Below are 16072 nucleotides of genomic sequence, written 5' to 3'. Positions count from 1 at the left end.
AGAGACATGAGAGCGAACAATGCAGAAGAGCTGAAGGCCGCTATTGAAGCATCCTGGTCTTCCATAACACCTCAGTAGTGCCACAGGCTGATAGCATTCATGCCACACCGCATTGAGGCCGTAATTCATGCAAAAGGAGCCAAAACCAAGTACTGAGTACATATGCATGATTATACTTTTCAGAGGGCCGACATTGTATTTAAAATCCTTTTTTTTTTAAATTGATTTCATGTAATATTCTTATTTTCTGAGATTTTGAATTTGGCGGTTTCATAAGCTGTAAGCCATAATCATCAAAATTATAACAAATAAAGGCTTGAAATATCTCACCTTGCATTCAATGAGTCCTTTTAAGTTGAATTACTGAAATAAATTAACTTTTCCATGACATTCTAATTTATTAAGATGCACCATATGTCTATTCATGCCTTTTCATTTTTGTATTAGTCCTGGTGTCCTCTACAGAGGACATAGCATAACATAAACGAAATATCATTTTTCAAAAATGTTATATGCTTATGCTCTAAACAATGTAATGACACAAAAAATACTAAATTCACAAAACTTTTTCCCCCCTGGTTCTCAGGAGGATATGCATGGCTCATTTAGCCTGTGAAGACATATGTGAAAATAAGACATCTGTGTTGTGTTTTCAACATTTATTGAGCAGATTTGGATTTATGTTTCCAGCAGACAGAGATGAGGTCATTATCAAATTATGCAGTCATTCTGAAAATTGAAACCAATGAAAAAAATATTACAAATATGTCCCGGCCTGACTCAGATAGGCACAGTGGAGGAAGGGCAGTTTGGCAGATTCTGGGCTTACCGAGTCTAAATTTCTCATAGCTGCACTGAAGATGTATTATTTCAATATCAAGTATTTAATGTGGCAAGTAGTTTAACCAGTAGTGGAGCTTGTGCTGGTATAAAATGAGAACTAATGCCACTAGGCAGTGCTGTCAAACCTCATTTCTATCACAATGAAACAATGGGACACACTGCGTGCTTTTCATTGTTTCATTGATCATTGTTTTCTAAAAAATAAATGGAAATCATATTTCACCACAATATCAGTTGAGTTTAAGTACTTGTCATTTAGGATCTTCGTTTGTTTTTTGTGTACTTTGGTGAGTATTAAAAAGAATATAAATAATTTGTTGAGATTAAAATTTTGAACAGCTCTGGTTTGTTAAACATTCAGAGTAGGAGAAAAAAAAAAACAGGTAAATGCAAATATTGCTAAAGGACTCTTCAAATGAAGTCATAAATGCAGAGATACCTGCTCTCTATGCTATGACAATCTCAGCATAGCAGTGAAAAGTTAAAAGTCTCAGTTGAGAATCACACCAACAGTGTCAGAAAAGGAATTCACAGTACAAACTAATACTGAGTAACACAATTATATTCAACTAGTTTAACATATTCAGAGGCATACAAAAGAATGAAAGTATGGCAGTAGGTGGCAGGTGCCAATCCAGCAGGTTTACAGTAGCTATCCATCAGGAATGTTCTAATAACACTAAAGGAATATAACACAACTGATCTTTATGCAAGAAACCATGGCATTTTCAGACGCTACTAAAGCCAGTGGACCGCACTGCTCACAACGCACGAAAACAAAGCGTTTAAATATTGCTTGAGGTCCCAAAGTATAATCGTTTAGAGATAGGGACACATACTATTACAAAAGCGCGTAAACAGAAGCTGCATTTTGTGTGAGAAGTGGGAACTCTTCAGATATCTGATGTCTCTCCTGATATCTACGAGTATGATCATACTTTCTGTTCCTGTGATGTCTACTTGAGTTGTGTGATGTTGTGATGTTTATTTTGCACTTAGTCAAAGGCGCTGTAATGATATTTAAGTCACACAATTCTTTGGAATATTGCAGTATTTATTATACATGATTTATCAATGCACACCTTTTTGTTATTGTGCCCTTATAATCTAATCAAATAAATTCCCCTCCATCTTGCAGCGACATCTCTTCTCTGATAAGGTGTTTATTGGCGTGAGGACGGGACAACCAGTCACTCACATGAAATCACAGCAATAGCAATCAGTTCCCAATGGACAAAATCAAGTCCCACCCTACATTTTTTTCTTGTTTCGAGAAGCCGTTTCACTCGGATACATGTCACAATAGGGAAGAAAATACGATAGCAACGTCCGTTTCATGCCAACTTTATGCATTCCGGACTCTAGACTCGCCTCCTCTTTCTACAACCCTACCATGGTGACTAAGCAATATCTAAGTATTGCTTAAATGTAAAAAAGTTGTTCCATTCGCTTTTTGTTCTTTTTAGGACGTTTGGATGTTTAAGCCGGAAGCTGCTCTTCCAAGTTAATCTTTCTCAGTGTGCCGTTTGTCGTATATGGACTGACTGACCAGCCGAAAGAGCCTCAAACATGTTCTGATTGGCTAAAAAAAAGCATCTGAATGGAGCCAATTTTTCTTTTACTCTTTATGACTGTCACAGAGATCGGTGGGATATCTCAATAGTCATTTCAGTAGATTACAGCACCTTTAACCTAGTCAACGTATGTGTCGGTCAAAGAAATGTCTGTGGTTTTGAGCTACAGACTTACAGAGAGTGTCTGACCAGATCTCTCTGTGTGGCAGTGCAAATGCGATATTTTTAACAGCATAAGTGCGGCGTAGGCCTCTATTATTGATTAAATATTCATCTGCCAGTAAATAGCACAAACATTAGGATATCACATCAGACTACACAGTGACACACATTAACACTGCAACTCTTAATCTCGTCTTTTCAACCTTCTCTGTAAGTCTTGATGTCCTTCAGAGGTCAGATTCTGGACTACAGGCGACGTTCTTCTTCTGCTCATATTTAACTTTGAGAAATGTTTCCACTTCTGGTGGATCCTCCACCACACTCTCAAGTCTCAGGTCACCCGCATTCTTCGGTTTTTCCGGGTTTCCATTGGCCTTGGGTGGCTCCTCTATGGCTGGCGTACTGGAGTGATTCTTTGCTTTGACTGTGTCTCCAGCTTCCACAGCAGCCTCTGGTGCCTCAGGCTTCTTTTTTATGAACAGGAAGTTGCATATGGCCAGCACAAAAGCTGATATCACAACCTCAATCCCAGCCAGCAGGAAGACAAACATGTAGTTCTTGGTGGAGTCCAAAAGACGCCCTTGACAAAGTGAGAACAAGGTTTTAACAGCATTCAAAGACTCTCAACAGATTACAGTAAGTGTCTCAAGGTTGAAAGATTAGGGATGTACAAAACATCTATACACGACATGCAAAATGGAAGTGTCGTGTGACACTGAAGACTGGAGTAATGGTTGGCGAAAATTCAGCTTTGCATCACAGAAATAAATTATATTTTAAAGTATATTCAAATAGAAAACCATTATTTTAAATTGTAATAATATTTCACAATATTACATTTTTTTCTGTATTTTTGATCAAATAAATGCAGGCTTGATGAGCATAAGAGACTTCTTTCAAAAACATTAAAAATAATAATGTTTCCAAACTTTTGACCGGTACTGTGAGTGTGTGTTTGTGTGTGTGTGTGTGTGTGTGTGTGTGTGTGTGTGTGTGTATATATATATATATATCTATATATATATATCTATATATATATATATATCTATATATATATATCTATATATATATATATATATATATATATATATATATATATATATATATATATATATATATATATATATATATATATATATATATATATATATATATATATATATATATATATATATATATATATATATATATATATATATATATATATATATGAAGAGTTCAGATGCAAAACCCCCTAAGTGCCATATGAAATTTTCTTCTAGAATGATCATTTTTTATAAAGCTTGTATATTTAATTTAAGCAATTTCACTTAAATGACTATTAATAGGTAATTTGCATTGCCATTTAAGTGAAATTATTTAACTTATATATATAAGTTTTTATAATATATATAATTATATATATATATACATACATACAGTAAAAACAGTGATGTTGTGAAATATTATAAATTGTTTTACAATAACTGTTTCTATCTGAATATATTTAAAATATAATTTATTCCTGTGACGTCAAGGCTGAAATTTCAGCATCATTATTCCAGTCTTCAGTGTCACATGATCCTTCAGAAATCATTCTAATATGCTGATTTGAGAAACATTATAAGTGTATAAGTATATACATATAATTTACCTAAATAAAACTTGCAGCAGAACATATCATTCTCTTTCCTGTTTTTAGCTAATCAAATTAGTTTGAAAACTAAATTCACGTACAAAATAACAAATTCTATATTTCTCACCCTGCTTCAGTTTGAGAGGAAGCTAACCTACAGTATCAGCCATTTTCAGTTTAAAATGAAATTTCGACACTCACCAGCAGATGGAGGTCCAACCAGCACAGCAATGGCTTCAAACAGGAGAACTAAACCAATGGCGCTCGAGAACTTCTCTGTTCCCACAACAGCCATGAGGACCTCAAACTGCAAGGCCCCAACCATGCCATAAGAGATGCCGAAAAAGATGCAGAACACCACCAGAGCGTTGTAGTCTTTAGACAAGCAGCCCACCAGATCTGTGATGCCATTGAATAGGATGGCAAAACTCAAGAGGTAGACGCAGCGAGGACGGACCCACTGGAGTCCTGCGATGATGCCACATGTGGGCCGTGCAAAAATGTCAACGAAACCCAGAATGGTAAGCAGGAGGGAGGATTTCGTGTCCTCGTTTCCCAGCTCTTTGGCATAGCTCACCACAAACACTGGAGGCACAAACAAACCGAGCACCATAATAGAGGCAGCAGCGGTGTAAATGACAAAGCCCCGGTCTCTGAAGACACTGAAGTCCAGCAGTTTGTGTTTGGGTTTTGATTGCTTGTCGCCATCATCCGATGCGTTTTCGATTCCAAGGGTCTCTGACTTCTTTGGTGGGACCAAAGGCCTCATTACAGCCGCACAAGCACAGCAGTTCAGCAGTATCCCTCCCAAGATGAGGAAGCCCCCTCTCCAGCCATATTCATACTGAAGGATCTGCCCCAGAGGGGACAGACAACACAGAGCCACCGGACTCCCAGCCGCTGCCAGGCCGTTAGCCAGCGGACGCTTCTCACTGAAATATCGATTCAACATAATGAGGGATGGCTGAAAGTTTAGAGCCAGTCCAAGACCTGGAATCAGAGGATATAAACCTTTACATGTCCCTGGATAGACATCAGTCACTCAATAAAGGAGAAAATGATGAAACATGAAAGTACCTGTAATGACTCCTATACACAAGTAAATGTGGATGATGCTTGTGGCAAATGATGCCAAGATCATTCCCAACGATGCAAAGAGGCCGCCCACCAACATCACCGGACGACACCCAAATCGATTCACTAAAATGCTGCATAAAGGCCCTGCGAAGAGTAATTATATACATCTGAACTGAATCTGAATCTGGTTTGAACTAATCACAAGACATTAGTGGGACAGTTGACCCAAAAACGAAGACGCTTTTCCAATCTTGGAACACAAAAGAAGATATTTTGAAGAAATGTCACAGGGTTTTTTGTCCATACCGTGAAAGTCAACGGGATCCAGTGTAGTTTTATAAGCATTTGACTTTCATTACGTGGACAAAAACAGTTCAGACATTCTGTTCCCTTGAAGAAAGTCATAGAGGTTTGGAATGACATGAGGGTGAGTAAATGACAAAATCTTCATTTTTGGGTCAACTATACCTTTAAAGGGTTAGTTCACCCAAAAATGAAAATTCTGTCATTAATTACTTACCCTCATGTCGTTCGACACCCGTAAGACCTTCGTTCATCTTCGGAACACAAATGAAGATATTTTAGTTGAAATCTGATGGCTCTGAAAGGCCTCCATTGATGACGATTTCAAAACACGGCCTCATGAAGCTTCAAAGCGTTATGAATCAGTGAGTCGAATGAGCAGTTTGGATCGCCAAATTTCAGCAGTTTGGCGGTTTGACACGCGATCCGAATCATGATTCGACTCACTGATTCATAACGCTTCGAAGCTTCATGAGGCCGTGTTTTGAAATCGTCATCACTATATAAGTCGTTATTTAGGGTTTTTTTGCGCACAAAAACTATTCTCGCCGATTCATAAAGTTATTTTAGAACCACTGTAGTGAGATGGACTTTGTAACGACGTCTTTAGTACCTTTTAAGGGTCTTTAGAGTGAACCGTGCATTGTGCCAATGGAGGACTTTCAGAGGCATCAGATTTCAACTAAAATATCTTCATTTGTGTTCCGAAGATGAACGGAGGTCTTACGGGTGTCGAACGACATGAGGGTAAGTAATTAATGACAGAATTTTCATTTTTGGGTGAACTAACCCTTTAAGACTTTATTTGATTGGTGGTGAACTTACCAGTGCCATAAAGCATAGCCAATAGGATGGAGGAGATCCAGGCTGTGTCACTGTAGCCCACCCCAAACTCTCTAATCAGCTCCTTGAAGAAAACACTGACGGCCTTTGGAAAGGCGTAGGAGAAACCTGTGATGACGAAGCAACCAAAGAGCACAGCCCAACCCCAGCCACCATCAGGGGCCTTCACCTTACTACCGCAGTCATCCAGTGCCACTCCACCCATGATGCTCTACTGCTCTGTGGAAAGATGAGACACACGTTCTTAGAGGAATAAGTTGTGGTATGCAAGTCAATAAAAATGCCTTCAGCACCCTATACCAGAAATCCCATTCAGTCAAAAGCATTCGAGCTGTGTCGTGGTTTCTGCTGCCTCTGTGATTCTTGAATCTCGATCACTCTCCAAGTCTTGGGTTTTGATGCCAGACTTTATTATCAGAGAGAGAGAGCACACTCTTTTATACAGTTTTCCATATGCTCTCCTTTAAGGCGTGGTCAATACATTTCAAACATGCCACTATTGTTTATCTACTTTTTACCATTTTTGGCTATGACTCCAGTCTGTTTAGGCCCCGACCTATTAAGTGGAACAAGAAGTCTCAGGTCATTCCATTTTTCCTCTAATGTCAAAACAAGAGGCTCGGCTCACCATATTGGAGCACATTCCATTCTCTTACAGTCAGATATATGACTATAATATTGTTGACATAAATCACACTGATTATACTTCAGGATACTTTGTTTATTTTTTTCAGATTAACAGAAATATTCCACACGAGGGCAACATTGCAGTAATAAAATGTTTTATACGGGTCTCACAAAGCCCAGGTCATATTTTCACACAAAAATCAGAATTTGTCGTAATTAAAAATAATTTCACAATGGAGACATCTTAATGGCTTTATTCTTTCTTCTGAGATTCCATCTACAGTAAACTCAAAAAAATCATTAGAGATGCCTTTTTAAGACATTTTTCTTATGTCTTACATATAATGATGCAAAGTATTATGTATTTATTAGGTTATCTCGTTTTTATTATTTTGATGAGTGACAGGCTCTCTGAGCTTCTTTGTATATTTTAAATGTACATCATTTTTGTATCTTTATTTATTTACAGTGATGATAATATATTTCCACAGCTTTATTGTTGACCAGTAATAATAACTGGCAGCCTATTTGGCAATGAAAGCTACAATGGTAGCCTACATTTGTAAAGGAAATTGTAAATTTGAGCAAACACACAACTGATCGTTCAGTATATTGTTTGATTCAGCCTGTCTACGTCTGAACTCACCTGTGTTAATGGTACCTAAATGCCCTTCCTCATCAATGTCAGATGCGCAATAGCGGCACTTTTACGCGGTCCGACTCCTTTCTGTAAAACAAGCCTTTAGTAGCTTAATCTTTAATCCAAATCGTCTAGTATAACACTAATCTTTGTTTTAAATATTGGGTGCTTTTTCACAACGTCAGAGTGTTCCGTATATCTTAGCTACGCATTTCCGAGGGAGTCACCTGTTACGTTTGAAGATACCAAGGGATGCTGCGTGGATGCGGGACGGGCTCATGCGCAGACAAAATTTATAATAAGATCCAAGGCTAATTAAGTCCATAAATACCCAGTACATCATTTATCATGAATTATATCTAAATCTACACAATCGCCTTAGGCTTTATCTGCAACTAATGTCGATTTTTTAATAATCAACAATATGTAGCTAAATAAAAAAGTAGCCTATAGATTTAAATGTGTAGCACATTAGCTGAGCTTCATAAGCTTAACATCAAATTAACATTTCAACGTGGTTCTACAAGATCTGTAGAAATATTTATCTATACCTGGAGAGGCTTATTAACATCGTTTTGGTACAAAAACATGTTTATCCAAACCATTTAATTGCCATACTATTCCTATTAACTAACTGTAAATGGTATACTTACTAAACAAAAGATTCTCGTCCACCTTAAAATTTCAGTTCTGATCACCGGAACACGCTTCTAGCAGAACGAATGACAGTAGGCTATAGACGTAAATAAGAAAGAGAGACGCGACTAGCCGGCTCTGTGGACTGGGTCCTAAAGTCTGCTTCTCACATCAAGTTATGTTCACCTAAGCGTGCGTGTGATGTAAGCATTTCTTTCTGCGTCTTGTGCAACTGTGTAAAAATAACCTGGCCAGATCTAAGGTTCAGTAGGATAAGCTATAAAATATTAAAGTTGCAGGAAATAGTCCTATGAGGGGAAACTGGGAATTTCAAACTGGAATGTTCACTTTGTTATCTCAAATATACCAAAAATATGTGAAAGAAGTGCATAGCCATAGTCAGGGCCGTAGCTAGGGAATTCTGGGCCCCCTAAAAAACATTGATGTGGGCCCCCAACGCCCTCCAGTCATATCATATACAGTATATAAACGGTAACAATAGGCCTGTAAGATATGGGCATGGAGGCCCACATCTGGTTTTACTTATTTTATATACAAAGTTGTAAAAAAAATAATATATAAAAATTGGCATTAAGCGATTAATAACTTTGTTTACAGTCATCAAGCAATTATGCAAGACAGATAAAATAACAACAAAAGACAAGAAATTGATTAAATAAACTTTTTTTTAAAGTAGTCCTTCCAGCAATATAATAGGCCTATAGAACAGCAAAAATATCGGGGCACGGCATCCCATCACACCGACTTGTCTTGTTAAAGAACATTTTGATAGACTTTTCCAATTTTCCTGGCCTCCCTTTCCTTTTCATGACGTTACTGGTACCCAGATTTTTTCCTGACATTTTCAGTCAGTTTCACTTCCACTGTAAGTTTTCTTCTGACTTCAACTGTTCTCGGAGCAGCCTCAACTGTGATTGTTTTTTCTGTTTACTAGCTGGAGTGGGACTTGCGATTTTATTGGGTCTCTCTGCTGTTTTCCGCTGATTAAGCTGAAATAATGAATAACCATCAGATTGAGACTAAACCATTTTTAGGGAGGGGGAGAGAGGAGATTTGGAAAACTACTTTTTCCATGTTTTTGTGGTTTTCATTGAACTATCAGGCATACAAATGTATATATTATAATGATTCATAAGAGAAGAGGAATTTAGTGGGGCCCCCTGGGCAGTGGGGGCCCCTATAATTGTCACCAGCTTTCACCCCACTAGCGACGGCCCTGGCCATAGTTTCTGGAGAAGCTTAAAATCTAAATGGACAATTCTTATTTTTATGGAATATGGCAGCATTTATTATAAGTGATTTATCCATGCACCTAATTATTGTTTTAGTTCATATGCCCTAGTAGTTTTTCCATCAAAATATCTTTCCATACCCTCCTTCTTGATGGTGTTTTTGGGTGAGGGCGGAACCTGTCACTCACATGACATCACAGCTGGTGCAGGTATGACGTCACTTTGTAGGCCAACCGGCAGATAGCGTCACACTGGTTCCCTCCCAATAGGATTTTGGATTAACGCAAAAAAACATGCTTTTGTCCATCAAGAAAATGATCACAGATGAACACAACTTTTGAAGCCTAAATGCAGTCGCCAGAAGTAAAAAGTTGAAGGTAGGCTATAAACGAACTACACCACGGTCCCACAATGTCAACGTCACCATTATTAAGCCTCTGAAAACTTTCAGTTTTTATCTCAAAACATTTTCCCATGAAAGTTTGAGTTAGACAAGTTTATGAGAGTACATTATAAGCATAAAAAGGCTGTAAAAGTTTATTTTGATATTGACGTGATAACGTTTAATCTCCCCGACTGCCTCTGTAGTCCTATTTAGCCACTTGTTAGCAACCACTTTATTCAAGACACATAACAGCTTCAAAAAACCACGAGTGGTGTAATACTGATGTATTTTATGTCGTAGAATAAAACGTGAAAGTGTCTTGAGCTTGTGTTCACCACAGATCTTATTTCAGCCATTTAACCAAAATCCCATTAAAAAAAAAAACAGTTGACTTTGGGACGAAGGAACGGGAAGTGCTAAAATGCTAACTCGTTTCCGCGATGTGGCCTCAATGTGATGTCATACCTGCACCCATAGATATACACCATAAAGGCTAGATGTCTCGTCCGCGTTGCTGGCCAATGGAGGTTGACGTCCGCACCTGGCGGCCATCTTGTCACAGTCAGCTCGCTCACTCGTAACACTGTGTTTTAATGGTGCATGTACTTTTTAAATAACCATAACTTGCTAAATTTTCTACCGATTTTCAAACTGTTTGCTTTGTTATAAACGTCAGAGATGTAGTTATGACACTGCATACTTATGAATAATTATTCATAATTTCTTCAAGCATCCAGAATTATAGCCACTTTAATAACGTTTGTAAGAAACCAAACCATTTGTAAATCCGTCAAGATTTCAGCGAGATAAGAGTATTTGTGTTCGTGCAGATCACTCGCCTTACACTAGGTAAGTAGGTACCACAGAGCCCACCAGAAAGTTTGCTTGTGACAAGATGGCCGCCGGTGATGACATTAAAGGCTCCGCCGTAAGACATCTAGCCTTTATTATGTATATCTATGCCTGCACCACTCTATAGCAAACCACAACCATCCAAGCATGTCCCTATAGACATGTTTCACTTGGATTTACTGTAGGCTATATCACAATAAGGAAAAGGATTATTGCAACTTCCCTTTCATGCCGATTTTAAAGGGGACCTACAGTATTAGGCCCCTTTTTATAAGATGTAGGCCTAATATAGTCTCAAGTGTCCCCAGAATGTGTCTGTGAAGTTTCAGCTCAAAATACCTCACAGATCTTATACAGGGGGTTGTTCTCAATACTCAAATTGATGCTTCCTCGTTTCCTCGCTCTTCCGTCCTCCAGCCTGTGAACCAGAAACCGATCAAAGTCAGCCATCTTGAAGGAGATCTCAATTCTCTAATTGCACCGCGAGGAGGCGAGGAACGAGGAGTGAGGAGGCTTCCAGAGTAGTCATGAGCGAGGATGCACAGGTGTATCCTTTGTGGAAGTCTTTCTTGTCGCAAAGCCTGATGTACATATACATTCTCCTCCCCCTTCACATCTGTTACAATCATTTTAATTTATGCATTACCTTTGCAGTTAAAATAAACCATATACCACACATATTTCAACGGGGGATCTTACTTTATTATTATTATTTATTCATTTCTTTAATAACCAAACTTCAACAACTTAAGGGCAGATCCCTTGAGCACAGCTGATGACGCTTTGAAGTGACGCTCGAGTGATCAAGAATATTCCAATATACAAATAAGCATTCCTTCGAGTCCTCATTTTTTCCCCTTGCAGCCTTCCCTCGCATCCTACGGGGGCTGGAGCTGAGACGCAAGGAAAGGAAGTGTGGAAAGTAAACGAAGATGCAAACATTAAGAATGAGAAGCACCCCATGTTGTAAATGCCCGTTTTTGAGTGGATGGGCAAACATGCTGTTTTCATGCATGTATCTTTAAATGCAAATGTGCTGCTGCTCCCCACCCGGCTTCCCAGAAGAGGGCAGAGCCTGTACAGCTTGTGCCTAGGATACTCTGCCAAAATCGAAAACATCAGTTTGGTTTTGATTATTATCTCTATCGCGGTCACGCTCATATGACATTGCAGTTTTTCATTATCATGAAAGTTTATTATCTTGCGTTTTAAATCCATATCAGTTTAAACTTATATATTATGGTTTTCTGAGCGCACACATTCAAAGCACGTGCACAGAAAGCTGAATGTTAGATGGTCTTTCTTATATTATTGTGCTTAAACTCTCAAATACACACAACACAAGGCTATGTCAAAAAAACAAAGTTCACATAAACACTGTCGGTTATGTCTGTGAAAGTAAACAGCAGAGAAAGAAATCGCATGTGTATATTAGATCAGTGTATTAAAGTGGCAGCAGTGTAATATACCTACTGCTGTATATGCTGTTAATATGAATCATAACAAAAGGAAAAAAGAAAATCAGTCACTGCTTTTGAATGAATAATTTTAGTAGCTTTAATAAGAATACATTTCTTACTTGAATGCTGCTGTTAAAGGTGCAGTGTGTACATTTTAGCGGCATCTAGTGGTGAGGTTGTGAACTGCAATCACCCACCGCTCACCCCTCCCTTTCAAAGCACATAGAGAAGCTACGGGCGCCAACACTGGACAAAAATGTCATCGTCGGATAGAGCAGAGAGTGACTAGAGTTTTTTTTCCGTTTGTCCGTTTAGGGCTACTGTAGAAACGTGACTGCGCAAAACGGCGATTTCACTGTAAGGGGACCTGCAGTGTATGTAGATAGAAATGGCTCATTCCAAGGTAATAAAAACATAACGGTTCCTTTATGTAAGGTCTGTATACACCACTGAAAACATAAGTTATGTATATTATATTGCTTTTCTGTCAATAGATCCTCAAAAATACTACACACTGTACCTTTAAATGCTCTGGCAAGGAACTAAACATGGTGGACTGTATACAGCTCATTCAGTGGATTTTTTTTTTAAATGCACTGCCGACATATTTATATTCAAACATCATGTAAAAGTGAATTTTGCCTAATAGGTCCCATGTAAACATGCACATCCATCTCAAATAATTGAAAATAATTGTCACATGCCGAATGAAATGCATGTTTGAATAGTAATAGCTGATCTAAAGGCAATGCTTTTTGTTCAGGGTTAGCTCAATGGGACATTTAGATATTGTTCTTATATTTCTGTCAGAAAGGAGCATTTAGTCTCTATATAGACTGTTCCGCTGTACCTTTTCATTGTCAGAACATTGCAGTTTGTTCTGAGCCTTTCTGGCGGGAACCGGACTGGCCTCTAAAATCACCCTGGGGGGCGTCAGAGGATTGATCAGTGCTGTGGTTTAACACAATAACTTGACCACAAACACAAAGCCCACTGCTCTCTCTGTGTGCCAAACAGACCTTAATGTGGGTCATCAATACATTCAGCCAAATACATCCACAGTAAAGATGTTTAATGCATTTCTGTCAGGACCCCTATCGTCAAAGATGATTGATTGGCTATTAGCATATAGTTTGGATTGCTGGTATGGTTCTGTTCTGGGCAAGAACTCCCTGCGCAGCCATGCAGCCGAGCATGGCTAAGAGCAGGGAGAGCGGCAATAAACCCGTAAACAAAACAGAACCAACATAATGTATTGCAGATATCATTAATGTTGATACATGTACAACCCCAAATCAGAAAAAGTTGGGACAGTATGGAAAACGCAAATAAAAAAAAAGAAGTGATTTCTAAATTTACTTTGACTTCTATTTCATTGCAGACAATATAAACACAAAATATTTCATGTTTTGTCTGGTCAACTTCATGTCATTTGTAAATATGCATCCTTTCCTGTCATTCAGACCTGCAAAACATTTAAAAAAAAGCTGGGACAGGAGAAATTTAGGGCTAGTAATGAGGTAAAATGGTTAAATAATGATGTGATTTGAAACAGGGGATGTCAACAGGTGATTGTAATTATGATTTGGTACAAAAGCAGCATCCAAGAAAGGTCTAATCCTTTAGGAGCAAAGATGGGCAGAGGATCGCCAGTTTGCCAACAAATTCGTGAGAAAATTATTGAAATGTTTAAAAACAATGTTCCTCAAAGAAAGATAGGAAGAGATTTGGATATTTCACATTCAACAGTGCATAACATAATTAAAAGATTCAAGGAATCAGGAGGAATTTCAGTGCGTAAAGGACAAGGGCGCAAGCCTAAGCTGAACAACAGTGATCTCCGATCCCTCAGGAGGCACTGCATCAAGAATCGTCATTCATCTATAAGCGATATCACCACATGGGCTCAGGACTACTTTGGCAAACCTTTGTCAAGTACCACAATACGTAGTTACATCCACAAATGCCAGTTAAAACTGTACTGTGCCAAAAGGAAGCCCTATGTTAACAGTGTACAGAAGCGCCGTCGACTTCTCTGGGCTCGGAGGCATCTGGGATGGACCATCACACAGTGGAAACGTGTACTGTGGTCAGATGAATCAGTATTTGAGGTATTTTTTGGGAGGAATGGACGCCGTGTGCTCCGGACCAAAGAAGAAAAGGATCATCCAGACTGTTACCAGCAACAAGTCCAAAAGCCAGGGTCTGTCATGGTATGGGGTTGTGTCAGTGCCCTTGGCAAAGGTAACTTGCACTTCTGTGAAGGCACCATTAATGCTGAAAAGTACATAGAGATTTTGGAGCATAATATGCTGCCTTCAAGAAGACATCTTTTCCAAGGACGTCCATATATATTTCAACAAGACAATGCAAAACCACATTCTGCACACATTACAAAGTCCTGGCTGCGGAGGAAGAGGGTACGGGTACTTGACTGGCCTGCCTGCAGTCCCGACCTGTCTCCAAATAGAGAATGTGTGGCTCAAAATGCGACAACGAAGACCCCCTACTGTTGCCCACCTTAAGACTTGTTTGCAGGAAGAATGGGACAAAATTACACCTGAAACACTTCATCACTTGGTGTCTTCAGTCCCTAAACGTCTTTTAAGTGTTGTGAAAAGGAATGGCAACATTACAAAGTGGTAAATGCTTCACTGTCCCAACTTTTTTTGAAATGTGTTGCAGGTCTGAATGACAGGAAAGGATGCATATTTACAAATGACATGAAGTTGACCAGACAAAACATGAAATATATTGTGTTCATATTGTCTGCAATGAAGTCAAGGTAAGTTTAGAAATCACTTCTTTTTTTTTTTTGCGTTTTCCATACTGTCCCAACTTTTTCTGATTTGGGGTTGTACAAAGTGATTCAGGATTCAAGGGAAATCAGAATACCAAATCGTAACTGACGAGAGGAGGAGCTGGGGGTGGAGGAGGGTAAATGAGCTCTGGAAAAACGCAATATTAAATATATACTAATGCTGATAGTACTGAGGAGCTATATATATGCATGCGGTGATAGACGTCATATATTCCTATAGGTAGACCTGATCAGCTGACAGACAGCTGATGCGAGTTTGACTAACGTGACCTGCCAGAACTGACGCTATACGCTTGATATTTAGCTTATTCCATCAGAATTTAAATTGAAATGTCTAAATAATGTCTATATAAATGTTTTTTCTTCTGAACCACAATGACCTATTATGGAAGCATGGCAAGGGAAAAAGGAAAAGAAAGACAGGAAATGATAGGGATGACACATTAGAGTCAAGTTCCTGTAAACCAGCTAAACTACATGTTGGTCGTTTCTCTGTTTGACTGTTAGCAGAAAGGTGGGAAGAATGAAGCTTGGGTATTTAACTTGCCTCAAGTAAATAGATGGATGAATATTTCATGTGAGTGCACAAGCATTTGAGGTGTTGCTAAAACATTTGATTGGTGATATTGGTTTTATAACGTTGATACTTTTTTTAAATACCAAAACTAAAGCTGTTTGGAGAAAAACTAATACATTAAAAGCCACGTTTCAGTCTGTGTTAAAAAAAAAAGATGAATCTTCCAGATTTCCATGGCATCCATCTGTTAAAAGCACTCGATTCAGACTTGCGGCCCACATGACTACTGAAAGAGAAAAAACAGAAGAGAATCATTGTGCTGCCAACAAATGGTCTGGATGATGAATGGGTATGAGAGGTATTTTAGAGGCATTCAGCATGAAGACAAAAAGCACAAAGAGTGTGAATTATGTATGAATTGATATATTTTTGTTCCTCTCTAATTCAGATTTGTGTAGAAGAAT

General features: G+C 38.5%; 2 protein-coding genes across 4 annotated transcripts in view; both read right to left on the bottom strand.

Annotated features, from left to right (window-relative positions):
• dus1l (dihydrouridine synthase 1-like) overlaps nt 1–16072 on the bottom strand; it is a 658813-nt gene that overhangs the window by 82822 nt on the left and 559919 nt on the right. The gene's annotated exons all lie outside the window — the stretch shown is intronic.
• Nucleotides 647–8450, bottom strand: slc16a3a (solute carrier family 16 member 3a). 2 transcript variants are annotated; one of them, XM_079824164.1, is made up of 5 exons: nt 7691–7909; nt 6400–6636; nt 5272–5415; nt 4396–5184; nt 647–3159 (listed from the first exon to the last, which is right to left on the bottom strand). In XM_079824164.1, the coding sequence occupies exons 2-5, from the start codon at nt 6620–6622 to the stop codon at nt 2807–2809; spliced, it is 1509 nt and encodes a 502-aa protein (XP_079680290.1). In that variant the 5' UTR covers nt 6623–6636; nt 7691–7909; the 3' UTR covers nt 647–2806. The 2 variants fall into 2 exon arrangements, with proteins under 2 accessions (XP_079680290.1, XP_079680289.1); XM_079824163.1 differs by lacking the exon at nt 7691–7909 and adding an exon at nt 8338–8450 and having other exon boundaries at nt 654–3159.

This window comes from Gobio gobio (assembly GCF_949357685.1).
Source record: "Gobio gobio genome assembly, chromosome: 1".
NCBI classification, from domain to species: domain Eukaryota; kingdom Metazoa; phylum Chordata; class Actinopteri; order Cypriniformes; family Gobionidae; genus Gobio; species Gobio gobio.
The sequence above is the reverse complement of the archived record's forward strand: the minus strand, read 5'-3'. Positions and strand labels throughout refer to the sequence as shown.

Excerpts from the sequence above, each read along its gene's own strand:
- slc16a3a (XM_079824163.1), bottom strand. The coding sequence starts at position 6,622 with ATGGGTGGAGTGGCACTGGATGACTGCGGTAGTAAGGTGAAGGCCCCT. Across the intron at positions 5,185-5,271 it reads GTGTATAGGAGTCATTACAG|GTCTTGGACTGGCTCTAAAC; the intron begins GTACTTTCATGT and ends CTCTGATTCCAG. Across the intron at positions 3,160-4,395 it reads GGTTGGACCTCCATCTGCTG|GGCGTCTTTTGGACTCCACC; the intron begins GTGAGTGTCGAA and ends CACTTTGTCAAG.